We start from the raw sequence: 22,672 nt of genomic DNA on the forward strand, positions 1-22,672 counted from the left end.
CACTTTAATAGTAACGTTTATTGTCCTAAAAATGAACTAAAAATGAATTATTACAGCTGATACAAACCCCATCCATGTTAATGTTTCTTTCAGTTTGACTTTCATACCATTAAAGGCCCTTACTAATTAACTTAAGTTGCCAAACCTGCCTCTTATTTGGGATGCCTATTGGGTTAAAGGAAAATTACGTGAGCTGGAATTAGGTCCAGGGGTCAAAGTCTTTCAAACAGCATGTGCTGTGTCTCTGTATTGTTTCCTTAATAAGAAAATAGAAATAGCAGACATTACCATCTGATACTGTTAGATCTGAGATTGTGTGCTTCTGACTGCTTTCTTAGAGTGAAATCAAAGCACCTGGGTCAGATGTTTGACCACTGTGAGATGCTGTGAGGAGGCTGTTTCTTACTGTGTGTAAATATGTCCCTTTCTCTATCCTTTTCTTACTGTTTGTGGGTTCTGCTCTTTTTAAGTACTGACTCTTTTTTGTCTTAAACTTCAGTGTCCTTGATATAGCTCAGATTCCCAAGAGCCAATTCTTTAAATACCTCAACTATGGTTTTGGTTATATTTTAAAAATAACACAGCATGGCTGCCAATTAAGTATCTCATCTGGCATGGTGATGCCTTGCTGTATACAAGCCATTGCTTACCCAACTATTGAGTCTATAGATTACTAGACCCTTCAGAACTAAACTCTCTTCCAATATAGGGTCACAAATTGATATATAGAGTGCAGTACAACTGTTAAATGTTACTCGCTTCCTATAAGAAAGTTACAGATTATTATTAGATTTTTTTCCTTAAAAAAATTGTGTGCATATATGTGTGTGTCTGTTGGTGTGTGTGTGTGTGTGTGTGTGTGTGTGTGTGTGTGTGTGTGTGTGTGTGTGCAAGTGCCCATGAAGGTCACATTCCCCTGGAACAAGAGTTGCAGGCAGTTTGAGCTACCCAGGTTAGGTGCTGAGAACAGTAAGTGACTTAAATAGCCTCGCACCCCACCCCCACTGTGTACTTAGATTGAGTGAGGGGAGATAAACTTCGTGTTACCAACTTACGTTACACATTCCAAAGTGCATGTCCCCCCTGCAGAAATATGTTTGGCATCTGAGCTATGGCACATAATAATGGGAAACTAAAAAATATATTGTCTTAAAGAGCACCATTTTTTCTAGGTTCTGAATTGACACTTATTTTTCTTTAGAACGTGTATATATATTTGTGTGTGTATAATATGTTCAGATAAATTGGGCTAAACTTTGATTTTTTTTTATAATCAGGATTTTATTTTTTCTGATGCTTGACATCACTTGATTAGTGATTGCGTTTTGCAGAAAATCGGTTTTATTTTCCCAAATAAAGTTATTTCTTCATTCACAATGGATATGACTTTTGGATGGATTGATGAAGGTCCTGACTGAAACCCTAAGATACACTAATAAAATGATTAACCTAAGGAGTCAAATAATGAAAATCTGACTGTATTATAATGTAACTTGTTTAAATTTTTTAAAGGAAATTCTTTAATGTGCTCATGTTTCCTTATCTGTGTTATAAGATTAATAAATAGGTCTGTAGACAATGCTGACATGATTTTATATGTAAATTGAAAATTACTTTAGAAAAATAGTTTTCTAATCTAGTACCATTTTGTATGTACTTGCTGCTGTTCTGCAGTGTGCTTTGTCTGAGTAGGGAATTTAATCTCCCTTTCTGGATTTATTGAATTAGATGATACACTATTCTCTATTTACTCTCTTTGTCCCAAATTATTTTGGGTGCTGCACATCATAATCTGTATGTAAGGGCTAACTGACTGGTGTATAGACTGAATTATTGTAAAAATCATAATTGATTTCAACTATTGACAAATCTATGGACCAATTAAAATTGGTCATTTTATAAGAGTAAAAGGTTGGGTTTTCATTCTCCTTTCCATAATTCAAAAATATTGAACATACTAGACACAAACACACATACATGTTGTAAAGAAAAAAGAACTGTCAATTTAGTACTGTACAGATTTGTAAATTATAACATGGAAATAGGAAATCATTGATTTCAGAAATTGGCTTATTTTGGTGTACTTAGGAAGGCGACATGCCAATCCACGAGCTTCTCAGCCTCTATGGTTATGATGGCACTGTTCGGTTACCTGAAGAGGAGGAAGAGGAAGAGGAAGAAGAGGAGGAAGGTGAAGATGATGAAGATGCTGATAATGATGATAACAGTGGCTGTAGTGGGGAAAATAAAGTAAGTTAGTTCAGTGTTTTTTTTTTTTTTTTTTATCTTATTTGTGGAACATTTATGTTCCAAAATTCCTGTTGTCTTTGTGAAACCTCAGATAGTATTAAGCTATAAATATAATTTGCACAGTAAGATTACATTTCAGAAACAAAATTATAGAAATGTGTGATATAAAAATTGAAAATCCATTGTAATTCACTCCGGTGAGATAAGTTTGTACTGTCATTCCAGATTTCTTTCTGCTTTTTCTAAATAGTACCAACTTAAAAAAATACTTTAAATAATATAGGCTGCTTGGCAGTTCTGTATTTGTTTTTAAAATAATTTTAGATACAAAAGGGTCACACTGCTTTCCTAATATTGACACCCAATGTAACTTAATATCTTTACCAAAACTAGCACTACTAAGTGCCCTTAGCTAAACTGTAAGTGGCTGGGACTTCAGCTCTAAGGTTTCACTCTGGTTCCAAGAGGTAACTCAGGAAATCACATTACAATTGGTAGGTTTATTGTGATCTTACAGTACCTCTAAAACACAATTTGACTACAACAGCATTCTTCATATTGTAAGTACATTTTCTTATTTTATAGGAAGAGAATATAAAGGATTCATCGGGCCAGGAGGATGAAACTCAGTCTTCCAATGATGATCCCTCACAGTCTGTTACTTCCCAAGATGCTCAGGAAATAATCCGCCCACGTCGTTGTAAATATTTTGATACAAGTATGTGTATTATCATTGCCTTAGTTAGAATGTAACTTTCACTAAAATTCTAATGTGCTTTTATTGATTCTTGAATTCACTTATTATGAAATTGCTTTCAAAGGTAAATGGATTTTGTTAGGGGTTACTAGAGTATCAAAATGAAGGTTCTGTTCTCACTGCATATGTCACAACATTTACTGCTTCATATACTGCCTAAATTGTTTGATTGTGAACCATCTTTCACGTATGCTTATGTGTCATTCAGCAACAGAGATATATTTTGAGAAATAATGTTGTCAAGTTCTAGGTCGTGTGACTAATGCGGACATAGGACCTCAAGATAATATAATCTTGGCACAGGACCACCACCATAAATAGTCTATTGACCAAAAAAAATGACATCAAGCAGAATATACCTATGTATTTGATGTGTTGTCTTCTCTAATCTTGTGGCTCCTGGATGTAAAAAGGTGGTCGGTTCTTGGGCTAGAGATACATGCTAATATAGTTCACCAGTTATCCACTGTGGGGAAATGATGTGTGGAGATCAGAGGACAACAGGAGTTAACTTCTCCCACCTAAATATGGTTTCTGAGAATCAAACTCTGGTGGACTCCTTATGTACCTGAGGAGATTCACGGTTTTCTTCTACTTGGGGAAATTTTTGTTATTATTTTCTTATTTTAGATATGGTGTTCATAATTTGATTTTAAATATTTTAGTCTGATTTAGCAGACCTTTTAGCATGTCTAAATATTTGATGGTAGGGTTAAAAATATAAAGATATGTAGCTATGGACAGGTTAAATGTCCATCTTATAGTATCATTCTCTTATGTATTCTAGATAGTGAAATAGAAGAAGAATCTGAAGAAGATGAAGATTATATTCCATCAGAAGACTGGAAAAAGGTATTTTTTCCAAAACTTACAGTAATATTCTAAAAGCCAAGATTATTTTTAATGAATAATGCATATTGATGAAATCAGTGTATTAGCCTTTTTTGTGACATTAAGTATTTTGTAAAGTTTTGTTCAAGCTCCCCATTAATATATCCAACTGAGAAATACATTCACCATAAAATGATAGTGTGGGTAGGGTGGTGTTTGCTGAATGTATTGATTAAACCAATATTAGAAATCCAAATTTATCAACATCTAGTCCTAAAGTAGTAAATGTTGGTGTTGTAGGTTGGGCTGCTCTACAAACATACAACTTGTTTCTAAAGGAAACTTGAGGCATTAGGTTCTTTTTCCTTAAAATTATTTAATTAACTACACAGTTAAATTTTATAGGGTTTAATTTAATGGTATTGCATAGGATAGGAGTTGAACCTCATAGGAAATCATAGCACACATTATATATAATTGATTAAAGCAAATCATTTCTGTAAGGAGAGTATTTTCCATAGTGGGAGATGATTTTCTGATCTGTCCTCCTTTAAAAAGTAATACTCTTTGAGGATTTTTGTTATTGTTTTTTTTTTTTTTTTCTTCCTGTGTTTTGTTTTATTTCATGTGTATGGGTGTTTTGCCTGCATGTATATTTGTTCCAGTTAGAACGTAGTAACCATCACAAAGCAACAGGAGAATGTTGTGTGGTAATATTTTGTTTATGTTATAACAAAACTTGCCTGAAGATTAGAGTGCATAGCTAGCCATAGAATCCAGGCAGTGGTGGCACACACCTTTAATGCCAACATTTGGGAGACAGGGGCAGATGGATCCCTGTGAGTTCAAGGCCACTCTGGGCTACATGACTGTGAGTGAGTCTAAAAGAGGAACAGCTCATACCTTTAATCCCAGCCCTGTGGAGGTGGGAACAGGAGCCAGGAAAGGAATGTAAGACTAGAAGAGATAGGAATGCATTGCAGTCTCTGTGAGTCTGAGCAATAGTATAGTGGGTAACAGTTTGAGGATTGGTGGATCACTCTATTAGTCTGAGCATTGATGGAGGTAAGAACTTTCTAGTGGCTGGCTGCTTTGCTTATCTTATCTTCAGCTTTAACCCCAATATCTATGTCTAGGTTTTTATTATTTGTGCTATACTGTTGATGTTTCCTTGTAGAAGGAGGGCCTGGGATGAGTCATCACAGAGATTGAGCCATTACCTTCTGCACCTTCTTCCCTATTGTATGCAATGCTTTCCCTTCTGGGGAGGTGTCAGGATATAGTGTAGATGATTAACTGAAGAGGGAGTTCCATACATGAATCTATAGGGAGTGATTATCCATTCTGGAGTGAAAGTTAAAGAATGAGTGCGACCCTTTGGTGAATAAAATAAAAAGAGGCATTGGGATTGACAGCAGAGGGACTCTAGTGGACACCATTAAGAGAATGCCAAACAGCAAGGAGGAGGTTTGTCATATGTGATGGTCGTTATTTTGAGACCTGACCATGAGAAAGTGTAGTTTTCCTCTGAGGTGGAACAGAGGCTTCCTTGAATTGAGCGTGTCCTTGAAGTAGAGTAGGTGCTGTTAACAGGAAAGTGACAACAGCAGCAGAAAGGACGCTTTCAAACCCACAGTCATCCAAACTTCCTACAGCATGTTCATACTTTGTGTGGGGTGTTGATGAGGGGATGAGGTTCTTTTTGTTAATACTGTTTTTCTAGACAGGGTTTCTCTGTGTAGCCCAGGCTGGCCTTGAACTCAGAGATGTGCCTGGGTGTCTCCAGAGAGCTGGGATTAAAGGCAAGGGCCACCACTGCTCAGCTGCAGGTTCACACCTTTAATGTCCACAGATCCCCATTCCATGAGAGATCTCAGTGGTGATTTCCAGTTGCCTTTCTCAAGAGACAGTTTCAAACCTATTGGGGAAGGAGTACTTTTTCATTTTGTATTAATGAAATTTCAGGCTTGATTTGGAAGTGAGGCTACTTAGTTCCTTTGAAACTTTTTACAGACCTTTTATGTTTTGTCCCCTCATCTCAAACCTTTGTTTCTCAGACTTCAGTATGAGTTATAGTTGTCTTTGTTAAACACTGAGCCCTATCATTAGTTTCTACTCAGTAAGTATAAGTTGGGACCTAAAGATTTCAGTTTCTAACAATTTCACTAGTGGAGTTTATGCTGCCTTCACAAAGAGTCTTAACTGTAAATAAATACTCTAAAAAACATCCAACGTTGATTTTTTTTTTTTTTTTCTATTTTTCAGGGTATTTTTAAAAATTATTTTAGTTGATCAAAACTCAGTAACTAATTTTTCTCCTTATCTTGTATATATTGTTTATATTATATTTCACTCATAATTATTTCCCATAGCTTCACTAGTAAGCTCCTAGCTATTATTAACTCATTCACCCTCACAATACTACCATGAGGTAGGTAATTGGTTTTATGACAGAGACCAGAGTTGAGTTTACCAGAAGATAGTGAAACTAAATATGAACTTAAGATGTGTATCACTACATCTCTGTTATGTTTAAAATAGGAAATCATGGTGGGTTCCATGTTTCAAGCTGAGATTCCAGTTGGCGTTTGTAGATACAAAGAAAATGAAAAAGGTAAGTTATAGGAAAGTTGTGTATCTGAGCTTTTGATGTGATGGACTTATTTTGAGGGGTGGCGTGTGTTTTTGTCTAGGTATGCTCTTGTGGAGGCCAGAGGTCATTGATGGGTTCCTTCCTCTGTTGGCTCTTCACTTTGAGACATAGGGTCTGTTTGGCTACACTGGCAGGCCAGTGGACATCTGTCTTCTACCCCTAGTGCCTGGATTACAGATGCTCCCTGCTGCTCTGGATTTCACACAGGGTGCTGGGGATACAAACCTGTGTTCTCTGGCTTACACAGCAGGCACTTTACCCACTGAGCCATCTGCTACCCCTGGCCCGTTAATTTACAAATCAGAAGTAGTAAGGACATGGTAGTCTACTAAATAACCCTGATGACATACATAAAAGAAGCGTATTTGTTAGGGCTAGTCACTCTAGAAGGAGAGTCTGAAGGTTTGTCCTTAACATAGTTCAGCTATGTGTCTCTTAAGTAAAAGATTTTTTTTTTGTTGTTGTTGTTTTTTTTTTCCCTGTATTTTCAGTGCTCTAAACTTAATATGAGACAGGGTTTCTCTGTGTAGCCCTTGCTGTCCTGGAACTAGCTCTGTAGATCAGGCTGGCCTGGCCTTGAACTCAGAGATCCATCTGCCTCTGCCTCCTGAGTTAAGGGTGTTGGCCACCACCACCCAGCTGATACTTTCTAACCTTTATAATAAAAGACAACTTCAAGATAACAGGGTTAAAAAACAACTGATAAACAACTGGTTGCTTATTTGCTTCTAAAACTCAATACTACACAAAGAGAATGTTTTGTCATTTGAGTCTTAGGGAATAGTATTTGTATATTTAAATTTTACAAGTTTTTTAAAATCATTTTACATCAAAAGTCCTAAGGTCAGTAATATGTCTAATAATGTAAAATAAATGAGGATTTGTTTTTTGAGTCAGTCTATTTTACATATATGTTGGTGGATTTTAAAAGAATGCATATGTATCCTTACTGAGTCCATATAGTGTGCCATTGCTTGAAGCTAAAAGTTAATTTCTTTTTCAGTATCTTCACATTTCAGCTTAAAATTGGGAAGTCTTTTGTTGTTTTGTTGTTGTTGTTTGTTTTGTTTTGCCATTCTCTCCAGATAGTCTTTTAAATATATACCTGCTCTTCTGGATATAAGAGGTGAGAAGTAGGGTGCAACACAAGCTATTAAATTTCATAGCCAAATGTTTTCTTATCACTTGACTTTGCCTTTAGCAAGTTTGCCCAGCTTAGTTCCTGTAATACCAAAGTGGACTCACTTTGTTTTGTGCTAGAATTCTGTGACTTTCTTATGTATACCTTATTGTGTTCAGAAAAATATAGTCTGTTGGCTTCTGTGTTTTTAATTGAAATTTAAGTACTATATTTATACATCGTACTTCCTATCAGTAGGGAACTGAGTGGTAAATATTTGTTCCATTTTCCTAGTTATCTTAAAAGTTTTGGTTATGAATAAGGTAATGCCTATATTTGAAAGTTTTATATTAAAGGGCTGAGGATGTGGCTTAGTGGTAAAGCATTTATATAGCATGCCCAAAGCCCTGGGTTTACTCCCCAGCCCCCAAGAGTCTCATTATTAGGTGGAAGGAAAACATCATAGTTTTGTAGTACATTGCTGTCATGATTAAAGGTTTATGTCTTTGTATCTTGTACTTTACCTTTTATTGTCATATCTGTTGTCAAATACAGTAAATAAATTATAATCTCGATTTTAAAAATATTGCCTATTCTGCCTTATTGTTTTCATGATTTTAGAAAGAGGGTTGTGTATAATTTTGCAGTGAAGTGCAATTTGAAGATGAAGGTGTTTCATTTGTGCATTTTTCTTTTTTGAGTCAGTGGCTCATTTTGTAGACCAGGCTGGCCTTGAACTCTGAGATCCCTTTGCCTATGCCCCCAAGTGCTGGGATTAAAGGTATGTGCTACCATGCCTGGCTTTTATTTGAGGACTTAAGTGTGTTAGGTGATATGGGGAGGCCAGACAGGATGTAGGAAAATAACATTTCTCTGAAGAAGTCATGTGAGCAAACTATTGTTGTGTGGGGGGAAATGTTTAATAATAGAAGGAGGAATTCTGGCTTTCAAAAAAAAAAAAAAAACCCACAAAATTCATTTCTCTGTAGTGTACCCTGTGAACATAAAGCAAATACCAATATTACACAGCATACTGTTAAAAATAAAGTTTGTAAAAAAAAAAAAATTACTAGTTAGTGAAGTTCTATTGCAAAACCCCAAGGTGTTTGTCACCAGCTGGGTTAGAGAGAGTATGTCTTAACAGTGTGGAAATGATTCTTGCTTAGGGGCTGCTGGGTAGGTGCTAGGGTTCAATTAAACCCGCTGAACCACATCCCCAGCCTTTTTTTTTTTTTTTTTTAAACATATCTCCATCTGTTATCTGGGTTGCCATGAAAATTTGTGTCTTCCTGCTTGAAGCTGGGATTGCAGGTGTGTGCCACCATGCCTGGCTCAGATGTCCTTATTGTAGGAGTCATTTAGATTGAAAGAAAACCCTCCCATGGAAGTTAACCTTGGCTCCAGACGCTTGACTGATATGTGTATACCCTCTGATTTGACTTTCCTAGCCTCACACCCATTAGGTTCCTCTCACTGGTTATCATCCCTGATGCAGACACTTCAGATTTAGAACTTACAGGCATTTTCTTTTGAAACCTGAATTTATGTTGGTTACGAAGTCTCTTTGGTTACACCTTCATTAATATTTGCTTACGTCTTGTATATTAATTGTAATTGGTGCTTGAGAAAGTATGTATCTCTTGCTATCTATGGGAGTTAACTCTAAAATTACGTCTTGCCCCATAGACACCAAAATACACATACTCAGGGCTTTTATGTGACTTGGTGTAGAATTTGAATATAGCCTCTGAACATCATCTCATATGCTGTAAGTTGGCTCTTGTTTATTGTACAGTATTAATGCTATGTGAATCTTTAGACTTTCTGAAGAAAAATAACAAAAGATTATTATAGATTCAGTGTAGACACAAACTTTTCTTCCTCAACGTTTTCATCCTGTTGTTAATTAGGTGCACAGTTGTAGAACTTGTAAGTACAGAGGGTTCATATTACAATCATTTGCTTTTTCAGCTTACTATTAATGCCCCTGGCCAATCTTTGTCATATATGTGGTGTCCTAGGTAATAATTGAGGAATACGGTATAGCCAGAGCCCCCTAGGAAACCAGTAAACGTTAGCAATTCTTTGACATTTGGTCTTGTATGCATTACTTAATTTTGCTCATTTAGAGAATTATATAGCAGTAGGATTTATTTACAGAATTCATATGATGGTTCTGTCTAACACTTTTGCTTGTCACTGTGTTCCATATATGGTATTCAGAATGATTAATCTTAGCCATTGTATTTGAGTTTTTATTAATCAAATTTATTTTTCAGAAGGAATACAGTTGACAGGTGACAGAAACCCAGTTTAGTTACCTTCAGCAAGAAAAAAATTTGCAAGGCTGGTTTGCTAGGGATTACACTGATCTTGCTTTGAGTGGAACTGGGCTCAGGAGCTCATAGCACAGGGACTGTTCCTCCCTAAGATGTCTTAAACTTTACACACTCTAACTAGAAAACTAGCAGAAGTGAGTACCTCATAATGTCCTTTGGAGCTCCTGCAAGTTTTGGAGTATGTCCCTATTGACTCAGCTTGCGTCACATACATGCCTGGCTAGAGAGATAAGTGAAAACTTGCCTTTGCCTTGGCTCGTAATTTATTTGTTCGTGATATTAGTGTCTGTCCCCTTCAAACCATATGAGAATTTTGGCTTTGGTTTTCAGTAAATGGTTATCAATAAACAATTTTAATGAGATGTAGTTCACATACCATACTCTCTAGAAGTGATTATAGGCTTTGCCTCCGTTTTATGCACTGTTGAGGATCCAACCCAGGGCTCCATGCATACTAGGAAAGTACTCTACCAGCTGAGTCCAGTGTCCAGCCGAAGACATCCTTTGTTAGGTCACAGGACATTTATTTTTGTTTAATTTAGTGTTTACTTTGAGAGTGGGTCTCTCACTTCGTAACCCAACTTGGCTTTGCATTCCCTGGCCCCCTCAGTTAGTGTTCACTAGTACAAGGAGCTGCTTTGGGTTGGTGTTAGGGTTTTGTTTTTGTTTTTTGAGAGAGTCTTACCGTGTTTCCAGACATTCTCAAACTCCTGAGTTCAGGCATTCCTGCTGTTTCCTAATGCCTAAGATTATAGACCTACTGTTACAACACCTGACTCTATTTTTAGTTCTGATGTGACTAAAGTGGAAGTGAAAAATGTAGTCTGCCCTTAGGACAAATTGAATAGCCTTTATCTAGAGTATTTGAAACCATGTTTTGTATTTCAGATCCTTTTGGCCTTTACACTTTCTGCTTAGGAGTGCTTATTACTGTATCTGTTCACTTGACTGTGTGTCAGAAGGCTATGTGAATGTGGAAATACTCTAGTGTTGTATGAGACTGCTGATGGTAGCTTTCTCATTCTAAGATAACGTTGATTAGATCACATTCCTTCTTTGACATTAAAAATGGAATAATACTGATGATGTATAAATATACATTTATTCATTAGGAATTATTTTTCCAAATTACAGATATTTGTGGATTTATTAATGTTAGCCCTCAGCCTCTCATGTTAAATATTTTTTTTCTTCTCAAATTAGAATGCATAGGCTGTAGTCCTTGTCACCTATATACAGTGAAGTTTGTGAAATGGTTTTGGTGTTTTATCTTGTTTATAGAACACGTTCAATTTGATTAAGTTTATTGTAGGTAATAAAATAGCTGAAATGAGCATTGTGAATACCTAATTAAGTTTGGCCTCATCAGACTCATCTGTGAATTAGCAATTCCAGGGTCTCATTTCCTAGCTGCTGAGTCGTCTTTAGTAAACTGCCCTAAGCTTCCCTCCTCTACCTCACACACTAGTGGACTGCTCTCTGGACTCGCTAATTGACATTTGCGTGCTTATGGCCTATCCAGTGTTAACTAGAGAGAATCCTGTTGCTATCATCCTGTGCTCTTTACTGCTTTATTGTAATTGTCTAAACTGCAGCTTGTTAATCTGAGGTTCCTGACACTATCACAACTGTTCAGCCTTAAAGGAGGCAAACTTTGTTATATGGCGCCACCTGGTGATGGTAGTCTACCAGGTTTGAGGACTTGGAAAATATTGTCAGTGATTCCAGAAATGTCTTCTAGGTAATTTGTGCTGTTCCATAGGTTTAACATAAATAGTGAGGAGGAATTCGTTCCCTTCACAGAACAGGCTGAGCAGAAAACAGAAACTGGTACTGTGTCCAGATTCTCTTAGTAAGAGGGTCAGCATTTCAGTTTTGGTGTTTATTATGCTAACAGTAAATGACAGAAAGAAATTTTTCTACATAGTGTGCTTTGAGTTCTGTTTCAGAGAAGACTATATATTGAGAGAGCTGGGGGAAGGTAGGAGTTTTTTTTTTTTTTTTTTTTAAAGTACATTTGTATGGATAGAGGAAGAAAGTAATTTATGTGAAGACATTGATGCATTCCCTAGTATACATGAGATGCTTAATTAGCTCCTACTCCTTTTCATAACACAAGGAATTTTGAAAGTCGTCTGATGTCTCAAAAGATTTTTATCAAGTGTGATTTCCTTTCTATTTTAAGTATTTGTCTCTTGTCTTTAAAAGCAAAGGCCTTACAAACTTTGTTCAACTCAATTTCCTCACTGCCTCCTGTGATATCTCTACCTTCCATCCTTCTGAAAAGATTTTGCTTTATTTCATCTTCCACTTACTTTTCTAGCCCTTCTAATGTTTAGTCCTTGCATCCTTATATCCTTCTTAGTAGATCCTGCAGGCCTGTCAACTCTGGGATTTAAACAGGCTTGGAAATTGCTCTTGGGAACATTTGTCATGGCTCTTGAGGTGTCACATTTCTGGCACTAATTCAGTTTTAGGCTGTTGCTTTCTTTGTTTTCATTGTCATTTGAACTCATAAGGCACTGTCTTAGGTCATGTTCATATATATATATATATATATATGTATGTATGTATATGTGTGTTAATTTCAATGAAGTTTAGAATATTGTTATATTGGAAATTATGATGAAACTTAATTTTTTTAAAGGTTGTTACTTTTATAAGAAAATGACTATAGCATGTGCAGGCACATAAGAAAAAAAAAAGAAAAAAAAATAAAGACAAGAGAGCTGAGCAGTGGTGGCACATACCTTTAATCCCAGTATTGGGGAGGCAGAGGCAGAGGCAGGTGGATCTCTGTGAGTTCCAGGACAGCCAGGGCTACACAGAGAAACCCTCTCTCAAAAATAAAGTAAGTAAGAGCTGACTCCCACAAGTAGTTGTCCTCTGACCTCCACATGCATATACAAAGAAAATAAATGTTTAGTGATATGTCTCTATACAGAGTATGTCAATTTTTACCAGTTTAACATTTTGTTTATGACTTTAGTATACGAAAATGACGATCAGCTTCTGTGGGACCCAGAATATTTACCAGAAGATAAAGTGATTGTATTTCTTAAGGATGCATCCAGAAGAACAGGTGATGAGAAAGGTGTAGAAGCAATTCCTGAAGGATCTCACATAAAAGACAACGAACAGGTACATTAGTAAGGAACAGTTGTTTGGGTTTTCCTCATTTATGACAGTTGTCATTTTTCTGTGGGTGTTCTGTCTACCTGAACTCTTTCTGTAAAGGTTGGAATAATCACAAGACCTACTGTTGATAGGCTTAACACCATTGATTTAATTTCATTCCAGTAAACAAATCTTGACTTTGCTCATGTATATTTTTAAAAATGTTTTCTACTGGTTCCTTCCTTTCCTCTTTCCTTTTCCTTTCCTTTCCCCTTTTGCTTTTTCCTTTTCCCTTTCCCTTTTCCGGTTTTCTTTCCCCCTTTTTCCATTTCCCTCCCTTTTCCTTTTTTTTTTTTTTTTCCCTTTTCCATTTCCTTTCTTTTTTCTGTCCTTTCCTTTTTCCTTTTCTTTTTTCTTTCCTTTCCCTTCCCTTTCCTGTCTCAGTTGCTGGGACACTATGGTCACCAGGTTACATGCCCTACCTTGTATGTAGGGAGAGGCATGGAAGGTTAGGATTTAACTCGTCTTTTTGTCCTTGTGCTCTAAAAATTGGACCAGAAAACATAGAAATAAACTCACAATTCAGAAAATGTGCTCCTAAAAATGAGCATCAGGCTGAACTGTTGGCAACCTGGGAGTCTTACATAGAAACTTTTGTTTTCCTAGGCTTTATATGAATTGGTTAAGTGCAGTTTTGATACAGAAGAAGCCTTGAGAAGATTGAGATTTAATGTCAAAGCAGCTCGAGGTAAGCACATGCTAGACTTCTGTTGCATGACTTGACAAAAGTTTAACTTTAAGCTGTTCAGTTTAACCTAAATTCTAGTCTTCCTCAATTCAGTAGGTATGTGCAGAGAGAGCAGGTGTCACTCAAATTGTTACAGGGAGTGGGATTAAGATTTCTATTCTGAAAAATAAGAGTATTTAAGTAAAAGTCTAAAATATAGCCGGGCATTACTGGTGCATGCCTTTATTGGTCCCAGCACTAAGGAGGCAGAGGCAGACAGATCTCTGAGTTCGAGGCCAGCCTGGTCTGAAGAGCTAGTTCCCAGGCCAGGCTCCAAAGCAATACAGAGAAACCCTGTCTAGGGAAAAAAAAAAAAAAAAAAAAAAAAAAAAACTAAAATATATAATGCCTTATAGTTTCAAAACAGTTAAAGATTTTTTTTTTTTTCCTTTGAGCTTTGTAAAAGTCCTATGAGCTATGTAAAATAACTCCGACTGCTTAACTTTAAAATTGTGAGACTGCTGGTAAGGTAGCTCAGTGGGTAAAGTGGTTGTCACTCAAGCCGATCAACCTGAATTTGATAGCTGAAGACCAAGTAGAGGTGGAAGGAAAGAAGCAGTTCTATAAAGTTGTTCCTCACCTTTTCCCCCCACATTACCCAGACACACTTGCAAACATACACAAATCATTACAAAGAATTATTAAATAGAATTGGGAGATTTAGGCCTCTGAACCAAAGTAATGTGGCTGAAGCAGATATAATTCATAAGCAATAAAACTATAGTTGAAACCTCAGTTATCCCTTTTTTACTCTAAATTTGGTTCCTCGTCTACACAGAAAATACTATGTATTTATAGGTATGACAGTGGTACATTATCTGTTTACTTGGCATCAGTCTGAAGGCTCTTTAGCTCCGAGCTGTAGCCAGAGTTTCTTTCCTGCCTGGCCCCACAGCTGATTAGCCCCAAATAAGCACACAGAGACTTATTAATTATAGACTGTTTGATCGATGACTTCAGGCTTCTTACTGGATAGCTCTCTCTTAGTTATTAACCCATTTCTATTAATTTAAGCTTTCCAAGTGGTCTAGTCTTACTGGAGAAGGGTCCGGATCTGTTACTGCTTCCTTGTTTATATGGCTTCTTCTCGTGGCCTCTGTCTGCAGCGTCTCCCAGCATTCTCATCTCTTAGCCATCCTGTATGCCTGCCTAGCTACTGACCAATCAGTATTTTATCCATCAACCAATAAGAGAAACATATATACAAAAGTTCATCCCTTATCACCATGCACCCATATGAGTCTCAGTCGTTAGGGTGCCTGGCAGCCTGGGAGGCAGGTTGACAAGTAGTTGCTGATCCTCAAAAGAGAGGATATTGTTGAAGCCAGTTACAGCTTTAACAATAAAAATAGATATATTTAGTAAAGGTGAGGATTTGAGGGAGAAACTTGAGAATACAATAGTTTTACTGGTGAGTAAAGGGTTGTGTTACTGCAAGGATGAAGTAGAGGTTAGAACATAATCCCAGGTAGAGTCCAAAGTAAGAATTTACCAGGTTGAAGGCATGGAACGATAGGTAGCTAATGATAGTTGGGCTAAGAAGAACTGAGGAAAGCTCTGAGAGGTCACCCACAATAGAGCCATTACAAGTTGGAGGCCTGGCTGGAGCTATATATAGCAAGACCTTGTCTCCACATCTAAGAAGGAACAAGTGACCCAAATTTGAGATTGGAGAGTTAGGGACCAAACTGTTCCAATTTGTATTAAGTCAGGAATTTTTATCACTGTATCTTTTGCAATGACCAGTATTAGCACTCAAGAGTAAGATATGCTGGGCTCACTCGGGCAACAGAGGCAGGCAGATCTATGTGAGTTAGAGGCCAGCCTGGTCTGCAGAGCAAGTTCCAGGACAGCCAGAACTGTTGCATAGAGAAACCCTGTCAACTCCCCACTCCTCCCCAAAGTAAAATACTCCCTTAATTTTTGCTTCCAGTTTCTTTATTATATATTAACAGTTTGCTCTTATCCCCTCATTTTGTCAGAGGAATTATCTGTATGGACAGAGGAAGAGTGTAGAAATTTTGAACAAGGGCTGAAGGCCTATGGAAAAGATTTTCATCTTATCCAGGCTAATAAAGTAAGTAATGATTTATTTAAAGTTTTTATAATACTATAATCTAATGATTTACACTCATTAGAATAAGCATACTTAGACTGCCTGACAGGTTTGCCAGGTGACTGACTGTTTTCATGATGTTTAAGAATTGAACTCATTTATTTGTCTGCCAGTCAACTTCTCAGATTGTGTATGTAATGCAGTTACTTGAGGCTGCTTTCCATTTTCTGTGACAAGAGGTTTATTTACATTTTTTAAATAATGTTTTTATTCATTCTTTCATACAGCCGGGTGTTGGTGCAGCACTCCTTTAGTCCCAGCACTTGGGAGGCAGAGGCAGGTGGATTTCTGTGAATTCAGGGCCAGCCTGGTCTACAGAGCTAGTTCCAAGACAAGCTCAAATAATCCAGAGAAAGCTGTCACAAAAACAAAAAAGTTCATACAATATATTTTTATCATATTCTATCCCTTCCTTAGACTGCTCCAAGATCCTACCCAACCAGTTTTATATTCTTTCCCTCTTTTAAGTGCACACACAGGCGCACTCTCACACACAGACACAACACACATGGACTCTTGAGTGTGTCTTAGCTGCCTGCTTCTAATTTTGGGGCCTGCCTTTGAGTGTGGCTAATATAACCTGTCACTCCATTGAAGAAAACAAATTTTCTCTTCCAGCAGCTATCAATTGCAAATACCTCTTTAATTTTTGAAATTTTAAAATATTCTTAACATTAAATTTACAGTGAAAATAATTGTGTGAAATATTCTTAACATTAAATTTACAGTGAAAATAATTGTGTCATGTGTGTGTATACATGTCAGAGGACACATCTCTCCTTCCCCTTCTGGAGTTTGGGACCTCCACCACTCCACCATGTAACTTTGAGATTGAATCAGATTGTCAGGCTTGGTGGAAAGAGCCTTATACTGAGCCATGAATTATAAAATATAAAAAAAAATGTTTTTCTGAGACAGGGTTCCTCTGTATTGCGTTGGAATCTATCCTGGAACTAGTTCTGTAGATCAGGCTGGCCTCGAACTCACAGAGATCCACCTGCCTCTGCCTCCCGAGTGCTGGGATTAAAGCCTTTCACCACCAACGACCGGCTGAGAATTATTTTCTTACAATGATATTTTCCAGAGGTATCTATGGAATCTTAACATGGTGTTTTGATATCCCATAAATATCAGTCTTATAGTATGTATCCTAAAGAACTAAATAATAACTTGCAGAGTGTGGGAGGGGTTGTATGAGTACCATAGTGCTCATGATCTAGTCAGAGGACAATTTTGGGTAGTGGGTAGTATCAGCAGCAGGCAACTTTACCTGCCAAGACATGTTGCCAGCCTTTGGGTTTTTGTTTTGACAAGAGTCTCAATATCTAGCTCTGGTTATCTTGGAACTTACTCTGTAAACCAGGCTGACTTCTAACTCATAGATCTGCCTGCCTCTTCTGCTTCCCAAGTGCTAGAATTAAGGTGTGTGTTGTTCTTTTGCTGCAGCTATTACCTATGAAACACAAACAAGAGACTCAAGGCCCACATGGAGTTTATTGAGAGAGGGGAAAGAAAGGGGGGTAGCTGGTGGCCAACCGAAAGCGGGGGAGGGGGGCAAGAGAGGAAGACACGCTTGGAGGGTTTGCTTTAAAAGGGGGACTTGTGCATGCATAACTGAGTCCCCTGCCAGGTAAAGCCTGATACAGTGATGACATGGCCATGAGCGTCCCGCCCATCGTCGGGGGCAGGGTTAGCAGACTGCTGGTTCCCAACAATGTGTGCCACCATACCCAGTGGCTTTTTTTCCCCCTCTTGGTCCTATAAAAGTCTCTTAGGATTTGATTTTTAATAGTAACTCCATCATTTTATATAATAGGAAAGAATGAGGTGCTTTTGTGGAGAGATTATGATAAAGTCTCAGTACAAATACAGAAACTCATGAACATTGCTTTTCATGAATGTGATAAGCTGGGCCTTACATAAAGTCCTTGAAGAGAGCTTTTTTAAAAAATTGGGACCTTGTTCAGGACTATGTATAAAATATTGGTCATATGTTTGAAGGTCTAATTCATTTATGTGCCCTTTTTTTTCTAGCTACTGCTGGAGTACGGTTGCTTTGTTTTAGCACACTATTTCACACAGATCCTGTGAATTCATACATTTAAACTAATTTTGTTATGCATTTACTACTTGCCTCTTAATCTTTCTGTACTTTTATAACCGACATCAGGCATTACTAGTGAATTGCCTACCAGTTAAGAACAAATGCTGCTTTTGCAGAGAATCCAGATTTGGTACCCAGCATCCATGTTGGGTGGCTCACAACCCTACTCTATCCAGAGGATCTTGACACCTTCAGCCTGCACTCTCTTGTATACACACACACACACACACAACCCAGACACGACACATATAGTTAGAAATAATTACATCTTTATAAAAGAAAAACGTTTATAATAGAAGAGAAACTTGGAGCTTTGAGTGTTTATTTAAACAATTGCCCACTGTGTCCGAATTGTGTTTTAAAACACAATTTTCAGGTTGAAAAGTACATTTTTTTTTTTCTAGTATTCCTTGCTTGCGAATAACTGCTAACCAAACTGGTGCATTACCTTTTAAGAGCATCTCTGGAGTATTACTAAAAGTGAAGATGCAAAATGCCACCTGTACGGCTTTAAAAAACTCATTAGTTGACTTAAACCATGAGCAAAAACATGTGCTTTACTAAGAATATAACTTTGCCTGGGCTATGGTAGTACATGCCTTAAATCCCAGAACTCAGGAGGCAGAGGCCAGCTTGGTCTACAAAGTGAGTTCCAGGGCAGTCAGAGCTGTTACACAGAGAAACTCTGTCTTGAAAAAGAGTGAGAGATTGTGAGTGAGTGAGTGAGTGAGTGTGTGTGTGTGTGTGTGTGTGTGTGTGTGTGTGATGTTTCATTTCTTTATTATAATTGTTTGAGGTCTTCTAATGCTTTAAGAGTTGTCTGGCCTATGCTCTACTTAGTTGCTCTAGTGAACAAAGGGAGGATGGTGATTCTTTGAGGGTCAAATCTGAAAATATCCTCGCCCTGTTATGGGCTAATTTCATAAAGATTTTGGATTGTCTTAACGGCATGCCTCAAGATGTCTTGGTTTTTGCTTTCTCTAAATTACAACTGCTTGCTTGAAATCATTCTTTAGGAAGCAAAAGACATGATTTTTTTTTTTTTTTTTAAATGATTGGTGTATACCTGCATATGTGTGCCTGTTGCCTTAGGAGGCAAAAAGAGGGCATCGGGTCCCCTGAAACTAGATGATTGTGAGCTCCCATGTGGATGCTGACAATTGAACGGAGGGCCTTTGGACACTCTAAACCACTAAATGCCATTTCTCTAGCCCCTTGAAAGGACTTTTAAGACCCTTATTGCTTTACAACTTTTATAAAGTTCAAGCAGAGGGGAAGAAAAGGAAAAGAAAAAAAAAAAAAAACTGTTAAGTGAGAAAGGGTGTCCTCAACAGTAGATGAAGTCAGTGCCAAAAATACTTTGTTAACATCCTGTTTCCAGAGCACCATTGCATGCTCTTAGAAGCATGCAGTGTTTTAGTCTTACTCATCAACTTCTCCAGCTCTCCAAGGCAGTAGCAATGAAGGAGATTTTCAGCATTTTTTTTTAAATGGGTCATGGATTTCAGATATGGGAAGGCAATCATTTGCATAACTAGTTGCAGAGACATAAACCACTCTGGTATCTTAAGCGAGCAAGGCATAAGTACTGGGTCAGGAGCTTCACCTTCCCTATCATAGTTTAGATATTTGGGAAGGAAATGCATTTAGATTGTTGTTTTGACTAGTAAGATGATCTTTCTGTTGTCACTAGCTTTTTGTTTCTTTTTTTTTTTTCTTTTTCTTTTGATAGTTAATTTTTGGAGGCCCTTTTTAATATTTGTTTTGTTTGTTTATTTACTCTGTTTTAGTTTCAGGCTTTGGTTTGGTTTGTTTAAGATGAGTCGTATTTAACGTAAACTGGGCTGTATAGTAAAGAATGAACTTCGATAGGAATGACCTTGAACTACTCATCTTCCTGTTTCCTCCCAAGTGCTGGGATTGCAAATATCTCTCTCATAATGCTTCATTTGGAGTTGGTTTTTGTTTGTTTTCTTTTTAACTTTTGAGTTTCATTTTTGGTGACATTTTTATACATACATTACACTTTGTTCCTTTTCCTTGACACCTCCGAGTCTATTTGCTTATTCTCTTCATCCTCCCAAGTAGTCCCCCTGCTCTGCTTTCATGGCATGCATATTCTGTCTCCATCCTGGCCCCTTAACCTCTTCCTCCTTTTTTTGTCATATCCTACATACATGTGTGTTTATACATATACATTTACATGTATATTTTTATATAATAGAAAATAGTTTTCTTTCTGATTCTGGCTTATTTTGTTTAACATAAGATCAGTCCATTAATTTTCTTGTCAGCATCATAATTTTATTTATTCTTTACAGCTACATAAATTATATTGTGTAGCTACATATTTTTATATTCATTCATATGTTGGTGGACATCTAGGCTGATTCCATCATTGGCTGTTGAGTAGTATAGCAATAACCATGGCTGTACAAGTTATCTCTGTGATGTGCAGAATACTTGAACATATATCTAGGGATGACAGAGATGCATCATATTGTAACTCAATTTTGAGTTTTATGTGGAGCCTCCATACTGATTTTCATACTGGTTTTATCATTTTACATCCCACCACCCCATTAAGAAATGTGTAGTGTTCTTTTTTCCCACATCCTGGGGCATTTGTTTCCCCATATCTAGCAAACATTTGTTGTTGTCATTTGGTTTTATTGCTTATTTTTGTGATAAGCCATTCTGACCTGAAAGCAGTTTTAGTTTTTTGAGTTCAATATATATATATATATATATATATATATATATATATATATATATATATATATATATATATATATCCTACATAATTAGTCCACTTCACATAAGTAGAGGGCAAAAGTTTTCTCCCTTCCTGTCGGTGATTTCTTTACTCCTCCTCCTTTTGTTTCATTTGCAGTGCAGAAGCTTTTCATTTCAAGCAATCCCATCATTTGTCAATTCTTTGGTTTGTTTCTTGGGTTGGTAGAGTCCTTTGTAGGTCTTTACCTGCACTTGTACCTCAAAAATTGCCAATGCTTTCTTTTTGCTTCTGGCAGTTTCAGAGGTTCGGACTTTTGGTCTTTGATTCATTTTTTAATTAATTTTTTTACAAGGTTTGAGCTTCAAATCTGAGTTCATGTTTCATTGTGGGAAATTATTTATAATAGAATTTAAATTTAGATTCCCTAGATAGTCTGTGAGTAAAAACCATTTCTTTGGATTCATTTTAACCTAATTGTCACTCCTATTTGCAGTAGAGAAATACTTATTTTACTGTAAAATAGAAGAATGGTGGTATTCTTGAATTTAAAAAAATGCTAAATAATCTTATATAGGTATTAATTTATTGTTTTTCTCAATGTAATGTATTAATGTATTGTTTAGAAAGAATAATTTTCATCACAGTCGCTGCAGTTTAGTATTTCGTACATAATGTATCACTTTTTTTGTCATGTACAAATTAAGGTGTAGCTTTTTTTCTCTTTCTTTCACATCTGTCTTAGTTTCTATTGCTGTGGTAAAACTCCATGGTTTATTTGGCTTACACTTTCACATCACAGAACCTCATTGTCATTGAAGGAAGTCAAGACAGGAATCAGAGGCAAGAACTGCAGCTGAAACCTTGCTGCTGTCTTCTTGTTCCTCATGCCCAATTTGCTTTCTTGGAAACCACATGCCCATGGTTGGTACCTATACCAGTAAAGAAAATGATTCACAGACTTGCTGGTAGGCCAATCTCATGGAGGCATTTTCTTACGTAAGTCCCTCTTTCAGGTGACTGCAGCTTGTGTCAAGTTGATGTAAAGCCATCCAGCATACACTTGAGAGGTTTTCTTGAAGTGGCTCTGTTAAGGAGATTATTCTTAAAAACAAGTGTTTGTTTCTTACAGGTCCGAACAAGATCAGTTGGTGAATGTGTAGCATTCTATTACATGTGGAAAAAGTCTGAGCGTTATGATTTCTTTGCTCAGCAAACAAGATTTGGAAAAAAGAAATACAATCTTCATCCTGGTGTAACGTGAGTTGTTTTCTAAGCTTTCTTGGATTTGTCTTAGAAGAATTATGCATTTTATAATCCTTCAAAGTACAGTTTCTATTAGTTCCAAACTTATTATCTCTTGACATGTAAGGCATGTAGACTTTGTTTTCTTTTAAAAAAAAAAATAGTAAGGCAGTATACATGTTAAGACAAGTATTAAGCCAAGGATTTCTTAAAATGGAAAAGGACAGTGTGTTAATAATATGTTTAATTTTAATATTTTTTTTTTCTCTTGAGTCAAAATCTTGCTGTTTAGTCCTGGCTGGCCTCTTAGCAATTTTGTCAACCTTCCAAGTGCTGGGATTGTATATGTGCACCACTGCCACCACATTTGGCTGAATTTTCACCTTTGAAAACAGTAAAACTGGGATCAAGACAAACTTCTAAAAACCATTACACTACATAACCAGTAGAGGGCCATTAAAAAGGAAAGGAAGTGAAATTTTCCCTTGTGCAGTCTATTTTGATCTTTGGAGCTAAAACAAGCTTTGAATGTAGATGTTCTTAAAAGAGGGGGAAGGGCGGAGGGATATGATTGTCAGACTCTCCTGTTCCCCGCTTACTCAGAGTTGGTGGTCATTAG

The 22,672-nt window shown here is 36.9% G+C and overlaps 1 protein-coding gene across 17 annotated transcripts in view; it reads left to right on the plus strand.

Moving 5' to 3' along the window:
• Mier1 (MIER1 transcriptional regulator) overlaps positions 1–22,672 on the plus strand; it is a 55,903-nt gene that overhangs the window by 24,708 nt on the left and 8,523 nt on the right. For all 17 annotated transcript variants that reach the window (XM_051188263.1, XM_051188264.1, XM_051188265.1 and 14 more), the window contains 8 exons: positions 2,089–2,250; positions 2,836–2,968; positions 3,795–3,859; positions 6,380–6,452; positions 12,940–13,091; positions 13,734–13,815; positions 15,837–15,931; positions 21,941–22,068. In XM_051188263.1, coding sequence (XP_051044220.1) covers positions 2,089–2,250; positions 2,836–2,968; positions 3,795–3,859; positions 6,380–6,452; positions 12,940–13,091; positions 13,734–13,815; positions 15,837–15,931; positions 21,941–22,068 — 890 coding nt within the window. The remainder of the gene's footprint in view (positions 1–2,088; positions 2,251–2,835; positions 2,969–3,794; positions 3,860–6,379; positions 6,453–12,939; positions 13,092–13,733; positions 13,816–15,836; positions 15,932–21,940; positions 22,069–22,672) is intronic.

The sequence above is a fragment of the Phodopus roborovskii genome, unplaced genomic scaffold (assembly GCF_943737965.1).
Source record: "Phodopus roborovskii unplaced genomic scaffold, PHOROB, whole genome shotgun sequence".
Classification (NCBI taxonomy): Eukaryota; Metazoa; Chordata; class Mammalia; order Rodentia; family Cricetidae; genus Phodopus; species Phodopus roborovskii.